Source organism: Neodiprion virginianus, chromosome 1 (genome assembly GCF_021901495.1).
Source record: "Neodiprion virginianus isolate iyNeoVirg1 chromosome 1, iyNeoVirg1.1, whole genome shotgun sequence".
NCBI classification, from domain to species: domain Eukaryota; kingdom Metazoa; phylum Arthropoda; class Insecta; order Hymenoptera; family Diprionidae; genus Neodiprion; species Neodiprion virginianus.
Genome location: NC_060877.1, coordinates 3263199 through 3277955, shown reverse-complemented (window position 1 = coordinate 3277955; position 14757 = coordinate 3263199). Strand labels below are relative to the sequence as shown.

Genomic DNA, 14757 nt, shown 5'->3' with positions numbered 1-14757 from the left:
GTGTTCTTACCCCACTGAAGCAGCTGACACGATGGATTTCGACCAGTCGAAAAAAAGCTTCGTGCCGTTTCTACATTTCTTTTTTCTTTTGTTGAATCGTAGAATTTGTTCCACTAATTTGCAAACTTGAAATAGGTAATAATGAGAACTGTATTCAAGAACGTACCTTTCATTACTTTACTGAAAAGTCTGTGCAAGTCTTGATTCAATTCCAGAGAATATTCTAGATAGAAAAAGAATCGGGTAAAAATTTGTAAAGTAAAACGAAATTATAGGCTTCTTTCAATTTATAAGAATCGCAGGCAATTTCTCCATCGGACATCGATATGGATCCCATTTCCGACCCAGCCTGGGCTTAATTGCACGGTCGACTTTGGTGGCAGCCTAACCTTTAATGGCGTCGAATTGAGCAACAGGTGTTAGAGAACCAGAGTCGTTTGTGCAGCGACGATCGGGGATCAGGAAAAGCAAACATCGTCGGTGATCTCGAGGCTCAAAACGTCCGGACGGGTTTAATTTACGACGCCTTCCGTCCGCAGGTATAAACGTCGTAAAGCCTTACACCTTGTGCCCTGCACGGGGAGGCATCGTTTCGGTCGATTACCGGCAAATTGAAAGAAAGCGATTCAATGTACCTAATCAGATTTGTACAAGGCGTACACCTGGTCACGGACAACGGAACTCGTGTACAATTACTACCAGTTCCTTACAGACGAGGGCATATATGTATAATTAAACACGTCGAATTGATAGGCGGAAAAAAAAACATGTTTGTTCTAAACGGTCCGCCTCTCTATACGTGCGATAGGAGTTGCGGCAAACTGATTGAAATATTTGAACTCTTCAATTTTCCCCATCGTGTTACGCAACGGTCGTGCTGCATCGGGCTGTATAAAAGCGATGCCAGTTCTCCCCCTTTCCGCCGCTTTCGCTCTCGTTCCAGCTCTCCGCATCTGCTTTATTCCCCTTCGCCTCACCGCAGGAGATTTGGTCTATTCCGCACGCGGTGCTGCACGGCAAACTCTTCCTCAACTGCACGTTATGCGGCGGCGAGGGGTGGAGCCGCTAATGAATGTTTCCAAGGTAATCAGGTTCCAGTGTATAAATTACGCCAAACGGTGCCGCGGATCCTCCTCAACCAGGAGCATATGGATAATCACAGGCGGATATCATCGTTTCATCAATCGCCGATCGCTGGCTCGGCGCGAATCGGTCACCGAAATCGCAAATCGCAGAACCGCATCGCGATCGTTTTGTACAACATCGCAGACGACGAATGGCCTGTTTAAGTCGGTCGTTTTTTGCGGGGGTCGAGGGATCCCGTGCCTCGGGATCTCCGGCAGCTCACGTGAAACGAGATGAGTGAAAAGACGAGAAGAGAGGAGAAGATGGTCCTTTATGCAACGGCGCCAAACCTGACGAAGTCATCAAGTCACCGAGGCTCCGATCGAGCCGCCGACTGCCAATCGAACCTCGGCTCTCACGGACAAGAACTTTTACGCGGGTTTTAAATTCGGCTCCCGTTGATCCGGACCGATGCTTACACGCACACTTCGGTCGCAGGCTTCCCTGGTCCATTAGAATTTCTAATAAAGTCGTCTCAGGTGTAAAAAATGCATCGTACCCGGTCCTCGTGTCCCCATGAATCACCCACCCGGCAAAGAGACACCGTCGAAACAAGACACGTGTACCTCGCCAGCTCTTCGATCTCCATTCTCAACTTTTCGCAGATGATAATACGCCACCCACGATTGTCCTGCAGAAATCATTCTCGTGTCGAGAACTTAATCGATATACCGCGTCACAAAAATTTTAATTACAGTACGTAACTAACAGACGATCGATGAATAGTCGACTGTTATACAGAAACGAGTCGATCAAAGTCTGGACCACGATCCACACGGCTGAGCGGGTGGCTATTTTTATTGGCTTGAAAAATACGTATTCAGGCGTAATGTAATTCGACTCGATAATTTGGCTTAATTGAAAGACAATGGTAATAATAACTGGGATCGGGCACCTGTCAACCCGAAGCCGGCGCACGCATCGAGGAGAAATCTTTTGATGTTGATACAGCCAAGGCTGAGATTGAAGTCGGTGGAACGGGTTCTTCTTTTCAGTTATAGTAACGCCCAGTGGCTAATGCCCCGACGTTCCAGATACTAAATTAAACTACCGAAACCAGCTGGTATGTCGTAAATTATTCCGTACCTAAGCCGACTTCACGTTCTGCTCTCCGCGCGTATGCATGCGTGGTGTTTAGATTTAGTTGTTGCTACATCGTCTACCTACAATACGCGCATTCGCTACGGCGTGACAATGTAGCACCGGACATGCTCGAGGCTGCGTGATTGATTCCGGAGAGCAATGAAGGAAATTCGTAAAAATAATATCAAATTACGACGATCAATATTCGGCTCCTTCTCAAGCATCCCGAGCACACTTCGCACCTTGGCTCTCCCGGCCACGCGGATAAAGCTGACTGACAAGCTCGGCGAGAGGGTCAAAAAGCTGCTCGTAGGAGGGAACTGCTCGAGCGGGTGGGGCTGCAGTGTTTTAGGTTTTGACCTCGTGACGACAGCTCTTGAAAAATTACACCGATGTTTGAACTAAAGTGTCCCGCTAATAGATTTCGCTCTACGAATCGTTTGTTAAGCACGCTTAACGGGCGGGGCCCACCTTCGGCCTGTCCGCACGCGCGTGCGGATTCAAATATTCATTCGTTACGATCTAAAAAGTAACGGTTGTCGCTGCTTAATTTCTTTCATCCGTGTTGGCGAAAATTTTTATCACTACGAATTATTGATTTCTTTTTTTTTTTTTTTTTTCTATCTTCTCGTCGATTATTCGGTTGGACAGACGATCGCATCCGATTGTAATAACAGACAAATAACCCCGCAGCGGAATGAATAAGCGCATCTTATTCGAGCGTGACGTAAGGCTAAACGCGGTGCGCCTTTGCCACTGCAGGCAATATGATGAATGAATTTTTAATTTAAGTGGTACCTACTTACCTGCCGTGCGCTACTTTCCGAACCTCAATTCGCGGCTTAATACGGCCCTAGTTTATTTATAGGCATCGCCTACTCGGGACAGGTGAATTTGGAAATATGGGTGCGTTTCGTTCAGCGTTACAGTAAGAAATTCCTTTCGCCGTTCAATTTGAATACCGGGCCATTATCGTTGTAGGCGGTTATCGGTTTATTCATATCCCAGGTCTTGCAACGAGAAATTAAACACTTCTTTTATCGGTAATGAATACCATCCCTCAAAACCTCGCGCCTGCGGAGAGGAATCCGCGGGACGAACATCGAGCGTAATCGAATGTAAAAAATATTCAATTCAGGCCCAGAGCCGCGAGACGTACAACAGGAAAACCAATACATCTCCTCGGCCGCCATGATGGATTGCTGGAGCCATGGGAAACTATCTGTCAAGCACAATATCGACCCTCGCCCCTTCGGCCAACGTTCCAGCCCCTACGAGTCGGACGACTCGGTCCGTCCCGCCGGCGCTCTTAACCAACCTAGCCTAACTTAAACACCTACGTGCGCCCCGTTCTCCCTCTATCGAAAAACCATTTTATTTGCACGGAGAAGGCTTGCGTTGATTTTCCCGATAATTTCAAATTTCGATTATCACGTTTCACTGTCCGTCAAACCAGCCAAATAACATACGTGCGATGTGCGGTGTAACCAAGATTTGAGGAACATCGATAATTTTCGATCGAACAACGAAAACGAAAATACTGATATCGGATAAAGAAATAAATCTTTTGTCAAGAGATTAGCACGCGTGGGTTAGTGACGTCACGGAAATACGCGGGGAGGTCTTGGGACGGCGGTCGGTATGCGTGCAGCTCAACCTTTATTTCACGCTTTTAAGATCGTGTTTCATTTCCTACGAGTATACGTTACGTGACTGCAGGAATTACGAGGAGAAAAAAAATTGTTGATACTTGCGTCTGTTAAATATTCTACAGATCCCGATTGTAAAACCCATCCATACGGTTTATTATTCTCCGGATTGTACAAGTTTCTCGACTTCTGCACAGTGTTAGATTGAGACGGTCGATGAATCGTTTGCAAACAATTTTTTAATGCATATTGTATTAACTATTCCTACTCCTTTACCTAATTTATTCGAAAAATGTTATTTATTATACGTTTCCGTTTATGTGTGCGCAGCAGCATAAAATACAAGTTTTCGTTTTTTTTTTTTCTTTTTTTTCATATCAGTAATAAGTTAGATTATATAGCTGTACAGTTCGACTAGTATTTCTCTTCTTTATAATGGAAGGAGAATGAATTAATAAATAATCTCATGGTTTAAAAATATTATTCTCTGGATTAATTAAATTATTCTTCATCTTGTATCCCCAGCATTGTTAATATAATAATCGTAATGTATAAAGAATTAACGCACGTAGTCTCTCGCGTCATTTTAATTGTTCACAATCACGTTTTCTTCGGTTAACAGAAATCACCGTGCAAAAATTCGTGCATCGAATTTACCAACCGAGATGTGAAGAGCATTCCGTTTATCATAGGTTTATGCCGTTGGCATAATTTTGAATTTCACACAGGTTACTTTACTTACAGGCTAATTTAGAATCTTATGTTAATTTTAATCTACGGTATAAATAGACCTCGGCTCTTATTTACATGAGTTTAATTATTAATAGGAACATTACGTTTCAATTTGAGCTTTCATCTAAGGCCTACAAGTGATCTAGATCCACAAGATGTATAATACAAGTAAATTTAATATCAGAATAGAGAGAGAGAAAAAAACTTTCACATAGTTGATTTCACATAGAAGGTCTTGAGAATGAAATGCAGTACGAGTCGCTTGTCAAAGAAGAAATATAAACGTTAAATATATGCCCGGTGCTTGCTTATCTGGTGTATTATGCGAGAGAAAGTATTCAATGGAATTGAAATCATTCATCAAGGCCTAATTTATTCTAAATACGATCAAGCCACAAGACATTAAGTCATGCAATCACGTAGCTTGAACTTTGTACCGAAAATTGAGAAAACATTTTAGGACTCGGATAAGCTGGCTCGTTTCTTGTTTTATTTATCTATGTAAGATTTCTTTCTTTCCTTTTTCCTCTCTATTCAGTTAAAAACAACTTCGGAGCAACCGCTCGAACTTAGTTCATTGCTCAAGCTCATTTGCTTTCCGAGCAATTTCAGGCACGTAGTCTTTTGAATTTTTAGAAACTCAGGAAATGAAAATAGAGTCGTAACACAGGTCACACGCGTCTCTTTACCCAGGCACTAAACGTATAAAGCCGAGTTAAACATTCCTTCGTCCGCTTAAACAAGTCCAACAAGTTGCAGAGTTTCGGCGTTTGCAGTACGCGCGTATCCGTTACGCCGATGGTCTTCGCAGGTAGATCTTCTCGTCGAGTTTAAGGGTAACTTTCACTTTTAGCGTTTGCTTTGCCGGATCCGTCACGGGTTTAGAAATTTGTCGGGTAAAAATTATCCAATCGTCGAAACGTTGCGTGAAGCCTCGAAAATATCACGACAAAAACTGTACGACAATGTTTACAAATCTTTTCGCAAATATCCACCGTGCTGAATTTTTCTCCCTGGCATTTGAATGAATTATTATATTTCCGGAGCTCGAATTTCAGCTCGTGTGACGAGAATGAAAAGGATAAAAGAATGAAAACACTAGCGTAGAATCCAAGGCGGCAAATCTCTACTGCACGATATATTTTCTTCGGTTGTTATCTTACGTTATTCCCACCGATCGTGAAGTCCCTCGACAATTGAAACGATATCACTGATCACAGAACAGCACCCCGAAAATTGTGAATTCGATTATCAAGTGGAAAAAGCAAATATTGCATGATAAAAACATGGAAATTTGAACTAGGTTGTATCACTGGCAGCGAACGCTTTCGGCCATCTTATTTTTCGACGTTGCGCGCAGCTGCGTAGCAACCCCCCACCCCTCACCAGCACCAAATGGTTCCCTTGGCCCTTGGCCCTTGGGCTTGTATCAACCCAATCGCTCTCTCAACTTTACAACTCGTCGGTATCTATTAGGTACGTAACCGAAACTTTCCGAATACTTTCGGTGTCATACTTGACTAATTAGCTCGTAAGTTTTTTACGAACCCCGTTTTCCTTGACGTAGATTTTTGAAAAATTTCCGGAACAAACTGAGTCTGAATTCTGCTTTGAAAACTTTCAGCAAGAGGGTTGAACGAACCTAAATAATGATAAAAACAATGTTAAAAAAAAAAACCATTGGCTATGTTACACGAAAGGGGTTGAAATTTTTCGTCAAATTTACCAGCAATCAAAGGTCCGCGGTGAAATGGACGCCAGTTTGAGACTAAAAGCAAAAAGTGTCGAATCATCGGAGAAATATCAATCCCGAGCGAAAAGTCAAAATATTTGAGAAACAGTCCGTGGTCAGGTTACGGGAGTGTAAAATTATGAGACGGGGCCGAGGGTGCGTCGCAAAATGCGGCGTGAACGAGCGAGCGGACGGACGAAGCGAGAGCATCCCAGCAGAAGTGCTGCGAAGAGTGTTTGAAAGACGCGGCGCGAGGAAGGAACGTGAAGGCACATAAACTTTTGGCCCGTCTTTACCTGGCTGCTCGTAGTAGGACTCGCCTGGCTGTTTAGCTCGGTTAGCCATAAATCATCGGCATTGCAGGGTCAGCTGCCCGATCTTAGCCGGGCGGCCTTCTCTTTCCCGTTCACGTAGCAGCGTGAAGATCGAGTCTGTTCTGACCGTAACTTTGCTGTTCGTGGCTGAACTCCTGCTGCTGGTGATGCTGGTGATGCTGCTGCTGCTGCTGCTGCTGTTGCTGAAGAAGCGCCTGCTGATTTCCATACGAACCCTGGTGCCGGTGTTGGTGATGATGCTGGTGCTGATTGTGATAGCTGCTCAAGTAAGCCGCGTGCAGATGCTGCTGTTGCTGTTGCTGTTGTTGAGGAGGAGGAGGAAGCGGAGGAGGATGAGGGTGAGGGCCTTGCCGGTGGAGCAGCGACTGCTGGGAGGTCGAGGGCGCGGAATTGCTCCGCAGCATCATCGTCGTCGGCGTGGCGTTCGTCAACAGCAGGGCGTCCGGTTGGTTGGGGGATTCTTCGAGGGTTCCGGATTCTATGGGGCTGTAGCGGACCTTGCCGTCCTTCTTGGCCTTCATCCGTCTGTTCTGAAACCAGATTTTTATCTGCCGTTCCGTCAGGCAGAGCGCGTGAGCGATCTCGATACGCCGTCTTCGAGTCAGGTAGCGGTTGAAGTGAAACTCCTTCTCCAGTTCCAGGGTTTGGAAACGCGTGTACGTCTGTCTCGTACGCTTGTGACCGGCCCCGCTTACGTCAGCTGCAACAAACGACCTCTCTCATTCAATTTCCAAGGCACGCTGTGAAATTTGGTCAGAATGTAGGTAATAGCCTGTGTTTGTGTCTATGTTTGTGTTTGGAATCTGCGAACCAATTCGCTGCTCAATTCATATCATTTCCCCCCTTATCGATCGCTGTAATATGTACTCAACCAATATGTTGACGAAAGAAACAAAAGAACAAAAAAAGAAACATTAGCGCAGCGACGTTTTCATTGCATGGAAGATCAACCGATTCGAAGTGTACAAGTTCGACCCATTGCTGAATGACTTATAACAGAGGTGAGGTTGGCTATGGAAAAATTTTGTGCATTTTATGACATCATTTCGATTAAAGGATTTCTTATAATTAGCAAGCAAGTTTGAGTTATAAGAACGGTAAAACTGAGAGAAATGATTTAGTAGGAAAGACGAGCACAGGGAAAGATCATTACGACTCATTCGATCACCGGGATAAAAATAGAAATCTGATCGGAATAAGAACTATTCTTCGAAGCAAAAAATCATCATTGCAAAGAGACAAACATAAATCACTCTGAATCGTACGACGAGATATAGTGTGAGACAAAAAAAAAAAAAAAGAAAGGAAGAAGCAACCATTTCTGCAACTTAAAATCGCCGTGTCCGTCGAGTAGCTACGAATATCATTATTCATATTCACGATAAAACCGAGATGATCTCTCTCTCTCTCGTGGCTACATAATCCACGAACAATCTGTATCAACGAACCGTTTGCATAGCCGGACTTCATCCAAGGATAATCGACTTGCCGCTTGGTCTGATCCTCTCCATACTCGCTGGTTTCGGCCGGACTGACGTTGTCGACGTTGTTGTTATTCGCGAAGGCCGAAGCGTGATATCCGGTCTGCTGGACGGGGGGAACGGGGTCGACCATCGCGGTGGTGCAAGAATCGGTCGATGGCTGCGCCGAAAACGGTTGATAACCCTGAGCGTAACCAACGGGAACAACGTCCGGAACAGAGCGGCGAAATCTCTCTTGAGAAGCGTTATCACTCCCGTTAACAATCGGAGAAGCCTTGTCCCCGGGTGTCGGCGCGTATCCGGGAGTCTGGGACAAAACCCTGGGTGACGTCACAGCCTTCCCATATCCCGGTCCGACGTATCCGTCGATCAGGGCGTCCTTCCCGTGCCGTAGCAGCGTCTCCAGAAGGCTGGATCCCGGCTGCACACTCTGCTCCACTGTCTTGATCGGGAAACCGGAAATTGGCGCTTCAGGGTTAAACTGAAAATCGGCACTTGAAAATTGATGCATATTTGAAACCGGCTCAGTCTGATAAGGCCAGTATCCCGATTCACTATTGGCGAAATAAGCGGAGCTCGCCATGTTCCGAGTTACACTCAAGAGCACTGGAAACACCGCACGGCACTAGAGAAGAACGACGATGTCACTCCGAGGAACGTTTGACGAGCTTGGATTTTTCCATCGGTAAGCGAGAATCCCGGTGGTGGACTCGGTCGCTTGCAGGGACGAAGAGGAAAGCTTTGTGAGAAACCGGCAACGCGCTTGGCGACCTTTCGTACAATGAGGCGAAATGATTTGTGCACGTAGTTTCGACCCCGTGACGCGCGATTTTGAGGAAGCCCAGAGTCCGTCTGATGGGTGGCAACGGGGGTCGCGCGTGCCGATGTGCCCCCACCTCTCCTCTTGGACGGGAAAACTTTCACCGGTTTATTACTGCACCGAGGGTGCACGGGGGGGTGGAGGGGGCGCAGGCAACCCCGAGTCTCTCTGTCTCTCTCTATCCCGCTCTTTGTAAATCAGCTCTGTCCTCTTTGACGCGGACGGAACCCCGGGGCGAGCGGAAAGCGGGTAGCCGGCTAGCCAGGATCCCAAAATCCACCCCCGATACCGCTCTGAGCCGCGTGCGTCCCCCCCCCCCCCCCTTCTCCCCGACCCCCGAACGCCTGTCCCCTCCCACTATTGACGCCATTCACCGAAAACCCATATTGGAAACCCCCCTGGATTTACACAATGCGCCATGTGTGCCCCTCGCCCCATAGAGTACCCCTCCCCCCCTCGAGGCTTATTATACGCCGGACGAACGGCGGCCCTGCGCCTATAGCAGCCACCGAGATTCGGGGACCGATTTCCGATCGGCTGGGAATATCTTGCGCCTCGGGATAAGCGGATGTGTTTTTCGGCATGCGTCGGAGTCATTATCATACACATACATGTACGGAACAAAACGGGGGTAGAGAGGTTTTTTTTTTTTTCTTTTTTTTTTTCACCTTACATCCGTCAATTGTTTTCGCGGAAGGTCTTGCGACTATTTTTCTGCAAACCGTGAGGTGGCGATAATCTTTGCTGCAGGGAATAAACTAGAATAAAGTGAGCCGCGAGTGCGTGATGCAGCCGGCTAGGCGAGGGCAGTCTTGCGAGTGACGTCTTCTCTAGTAGGGCGCCCGGAGTTCGCAGCGTCGATTAATCACATAACCGCGTATAGTATACACACTCTCTCAATGCTCTCTCTCTCTTTCTCTCTCTCTACAGTTCCTCCGAGCTCGCCGTTCCCGTGTACGTATACGTATACATGTATATATATACATTATATATACGTAGTTAGCGCCGCCGTTACTCTTGCTTTTCATTAATCCAACTTTTCGTTGGCTGTTTGCTTTTCCATCGTGCACACGGATAAAGAAGAAGAAAAAGAGAACGACACGAAGAAACAGAGAAACAGAGGAACGAAACGAAAGCGAACGGAGACAAAAAAAAAGAAGAAAAAAAAAAGAAAAAGAAAAAGTAAGAGGAAAAACGCTTCCGCAGGGCCGCTAAGTGAGACGTATTAATCCGTTTGAATCGCGGACACGCATCGCCCTCTCGAAGAAGAGTTTTTTCCCTCTTCCCTCTCTTTTTTTTCAAATAATTATCACCCTCGGCCTAAGCGGTGTCGGGGTAATAGGTCGCCTTTATACACGAAACCTTTAAATAGTAAAACAGTATACCGAAAAAGTGATTAATGATGGACAGTGGACGGGCGACTAGCGCCCACAACGATGCGGTACCCTGTGGTGGACACAGGAGAGACGCGTGAACACATTCAATGGAGTTTCATTTATATCCATTGGTGGATACGCGCGTGCGTGTGTGCGGGCACGTTTCAGCAGCGATATACACGAGTGCATCACCCATAACTGAAATCTCTTGCTGGTAGGCGCGTCGCATAACAGACCGCTGCATAGGTGTATGTAGGTCCGACGATCGGCTGACGATAATAAATAATAATTCTGTTAGCTATGGGGCGAATCAGGGTGAAAAACCCAGGGCGCACCGACGTGGGGAGAAAAAAAAATCCTTGCGGGGTCCACTGCGGGGCATCAAAAACCGTAAATGATTCTGGCTACCGACTTCATTTCACACTTGGCGATGCAACCGCTGACAAAAAAAAAAAGAAAAGAAAAAAAGAAACAGAATTCTCATTTCGGGGATAAAATCGATCGAATATTATATGTAAGTCGATTAATTTTCATTCGATTATTGCAGGGATATGCATTGTTGAATTTACTCGCCTCGGAAAAGTACGTTGTCGTCCCAAGGCGAACAGTTATTTATGAGCCCATCTCGTTGCGCAAGTTTTTTTATACGCGACGCGTGTTTCGCTGCGCACTTACTGCAGGAAAATTGTAGCGAACGTTGCGGTCGGAGAGAGTTATTGAGCGTTTGCTGTAAAAGTACGACGACAATAAGGTCTTATAGTTTGATCCGGAGCGATGGGTTGGAGGGTGAAATCCGTCGTTGATGTCTGCGAAAGATTTAGTTGTCGAGATAACGTCTTCGTCCTATGCGGGCAAACTGAACTTGAGACGCGTCAACGCGACGGCAATTCCGTATATGCACAGAGTTACGAGGCCTAACGGCCGGCAGGTAGGTGAGCCAAGACGTAGAAAATTACCTGGATGACGAGTTCGGTGATGTATTGCGTCGAAAGTAAGCTCTCGGTTATATAGTTTATGAGGCGAGCTCGTAAAACACGAAGCGACGAAGAGACACGCGCAGGCACGTGCTTAACCCCCCTCCCTTCACCCCTTGTACGTATACCACGACAATTTTCGCGTCCCACCCCTGCCAGAGTTTCTTTCCATCTCTCTTCATTCCCCGACGCAATATATTAATTTTTATACAACCGTACCTGGTTACCCTGGAGTGGAAACAAAATTATGGATCCTGCTATTGCGGAGCTTTATGCTCAGGTAGGACAACTTACCTACCCCAATAACGCATCGCAGGTCCCAAGTAAGTCCCCAACGATTTTCCCGTCCCTTTCCTTCGGGCAAAAATAGCCATAAAACTTTCTACGCTCGCGTTGAAAGCCGGACCGATGTCTGAACGGCACCTCTTGACGAACAAGTTTCTTAGACGGTCCTAATATTTCCGTCTGTCGCTCTTTTTGTCTCCTTTACCTACTCGTTTTTTTTATTTTTTTTTCTTTTATTACAGTTGTTTTTCACCCCGGCGATTTGCAGCACTCGGTTAAACAGGCGCGAGGCGCAATCGCGCCTCGGCCGGTTTCATTTACTGCCTGCGAATCATCGAATTACAGTATGCGTGAAATGGTTCGAACCACGTCGAGCTGTTCCATCTACGAAGCGACATATGTGCCGTTCGAAGGGGGAAGCGGCCGGTTTAAGGGAGTCCCATGGTGTAAGGGGGTGGCTTTTGCAGCCATTTGGGAAAATTGGGAATATCGGGATCAGGCGGTTCGAAGTCGGCCTCTGCACTCCGTCGTGCCGCTATTATTGCCCGATTGATTTATACTTTGTTTGTGGTGCATGCGACGCTGCAGCGCCAGAAGGCTCCGTACAATCCCGTACCCACGTGTTTCACGTATTTAATGCCAAAGCACATATTATACGCGTTCATTTGTCACTTGGACAATGAGAAGAAAAAATAAAATATCACATTTCATTTCACTTGCATCGGTTAGTATTTCCGTGCATCCAAGCTTTTCAATATCAGTCCCAGAAGCTTGAATCCTTTCGTATCTTTCTCCCTCCGTTGAACGATGAATAAAATAAAATAAATAAACCAAAATTCGATAAAACAAAATCACTTCAACATGTATAATATCGATGCACACGTGCGAACATCACCCGTAAGCGAAGATACCAGACGCACGCTGCGCCAGACACAACCATCGCATGTCTCGAGCCGGGTCGGAGTAAAAATAATAACAATAGTAACAATAATAATGGTACCAAGCTCTGTGGCTCGGGAGCGTAGAGCCTAAAATCACCTTTGAACTTTACGGAAGGGTGAGCGGTGGAGTTCGAACTTGGTTAGTTCAACATCATGACCTCTGTCTGGACATTGAGCAGTTCCCTTCTAAATGAATTCCAGGATTTTTTGTAGTGTACGAATTGGAATAAAAATGATATGATAATGATAATCGACGGTCCCGAAATCTAGAATCTTATAAGAACGTCACATAATCGATAATCGTCGCGTTTTCTTTTACGAGAATATTAATTTTGAACATTCTGCCAAATATCCCGACCATCGGACATGCGGACACGCGGGTACCATTTAGATTTCGGCGGAAGCCCTGGAGGACGCGTAAGTGGGAATGAAAACGGGCGTTTCGGGGCGGAGCGGAAAAAGTGCTGAGCAATCGTTCGGAGGTTCGGCTATTTCTCGACTGGTTGAACCCCGGCTGAACTCGATCGCGTATGGATCAACAGCCAAGCATACCTGCATTGCAGGAACGAGCGAAGGCAGCGTGGGTACGATCGGATCGGTCAAGTCGGAGATCGGTAGTACGGTTTACCCTCCGGATAGATTTTCACACGGGTGAAGGCCCCTCTCAATCTCTCAATCCGTTGCAGTCTCGGGCCTTGACGTGGATGCACCAACACAGCGGAGGCGCGTTGATAAAGAACGCGGGTGCGTGAGGCGTCACTGACGTATCTTCGCTCTCCTGTCGCGATCCCTGAGTAACCGAACATGTGTATCTTTCCTCCTGGCAATGGGTACGTGTCAATCTCATCCAGCCTCCTACTGCGGTTGGGACTAGGAGACGGCTTCGTGCCAGGAGCGCCGTGTACACGCGATGAACTCGACAGGAAAGCAGCGCCAAGCTCCGTCCGCATTGTCCTTACGATTCAAGAATTCTAGGGACCCGATGATATCAGCGTCGTGCACTCTTCTTCTCGGAATGAACTTGGCACCGTTTCCTTGGACTAGATCGAGAGTAGAGAAGGATTGAACGGATGAAGAAATAGTAAAACGGTAACGAAAGAAAACGAAATGAAAAAATCAGGGGAGGGGGGGGGGGGGAGAATCTCTTCCATGGTGAAATTTCGAGTAACGAATGACGCATTGTTTAATCAAAGGCGAGAATAGGCTCGAGGCTTTGGATGTTACACGCGGTACAATCCGTAATCCATCTCAGTTAAGACTCTGGTTCTTTTTTGATAGTGCACGAGGCGCCGTTTCTTTGACCGCGGAGACTCAAAGCGGTCCTTTTATATTCATTTACAAGCGGACCTCGGTACGAGCAATTCATTAATCGTCGGCTAATGACATAAAAATGCAGTCGCCGTCTCCTAGTAACCTTTCATACCCGAACGAAGTCGCGATAATCATCGCGCTCTCGCACGTTCAACCGTCGTCTTCAACTCCGGCTCGTCAGACTCATCAAAGTATTCTTAATCGTCGTCTCTCGTCTCTCATCGTCCACTCTCGCCAAAGGCGCGTGGAAACTGGCCTAATCGATTCCAAGCAAAACACACCACACTCGTAATCCACATCGTCGGAGTACCTCACGTCGCTCGCAAAGCTGGAAAGGATCGTCGGATTGTCTCGGCCGGATCGTCGACGATCTGGTACGAGACGCGTACACAAGTAGAAGAAGACGACGGCTCCACGGGGGTCCCGTCTTAGTGACAGCCGAGCCTTGGGAATCATTTGCTTCGACCAGTCGATCCCAAATAAAGGATTATCCATCGCTCTCCACTCGACTCTTCAGGTAGCCGCTAAACTCCCACGTGTTGGTAGTGCCAAAGTGTAGACTCCGTGCTTCCTGAAAATCTAACCGTGTGTATACGCAAATCCCATCGAGACTCTCCGGATCCCCAGAGCCTGTTTAGCGGATTAACGAATACACAGTGGTAAAAGGATAAACGGTTCAGAAGTAGGAGCAACTGTTTTGACACCTCCGTCTTCGCTTTAGCTGTGCTCGAGTCGAAATATGCTGCAGGGTTTGTATCCTGGATCATGACACTGCATTCTGCCTTCTGAAACACGCAAAGATCCTTTTGTAAAGATTGTCCGATCGTAAACTTTCAACCAGCTAAGATTCGAGATGCTAATTACTGTTTCATAGGTAGAACGAAGATGCTCTGGATGGGCTGAAGTTTCCTTA

The 14757-nt window shown here is 46.6% G+C and overlaps 1 protein-coding gene across 1 annotated transcript; it reads right to left on the bottom strand.

Annotated features, from left to right (window-relative positions):
* Positions 1–6334: 6334 nt before the first annotated feature.
* On the bottom strand, positions 6335–14736 carry LOC124305095 (homeobox protein Hox-A4-like). Its single transcript, XM_046764125.1, has 4 exons — positions 14709–14736; positions 14155–14629; positions 8105–8618; positions 6335–7356 (listed from the first exon to the last, which is right to left on the bottom strand). The coding sequence occupies exons 3-4, from the start codon at positions 8268–8270 to the stop codon at positions 6728–6730; spliced, it is 795 nt and encodes a 264-aa protein (XP_046620081.1). The 5' UTR covers positions 8271–8618; positions 14155–14629; positions 14709–14736; the 3' UTR covers positions 6335–6727.
* Between the last annotated feature and the right edge of the window lie 21 nt (positions 14737–14757).

Bases quoted from the DNA above. Each gene is read 5' to 3' on its own strand.
- LOC124305095 (XM_046764125.1), bottom strand. From the start codon at position 8,270: ATGGTCGACCCCGTTCCCCCCGTCCAGCAGACCGGATATCACGCTTCG. The intron at 7,357-8,104 runs GTTCGTTGATAC...CGTTTGTTGCAG, and splicing joins GAAGTCCGGCTATGCAAACG to CTGACGTAAGCGGGGCCGGT.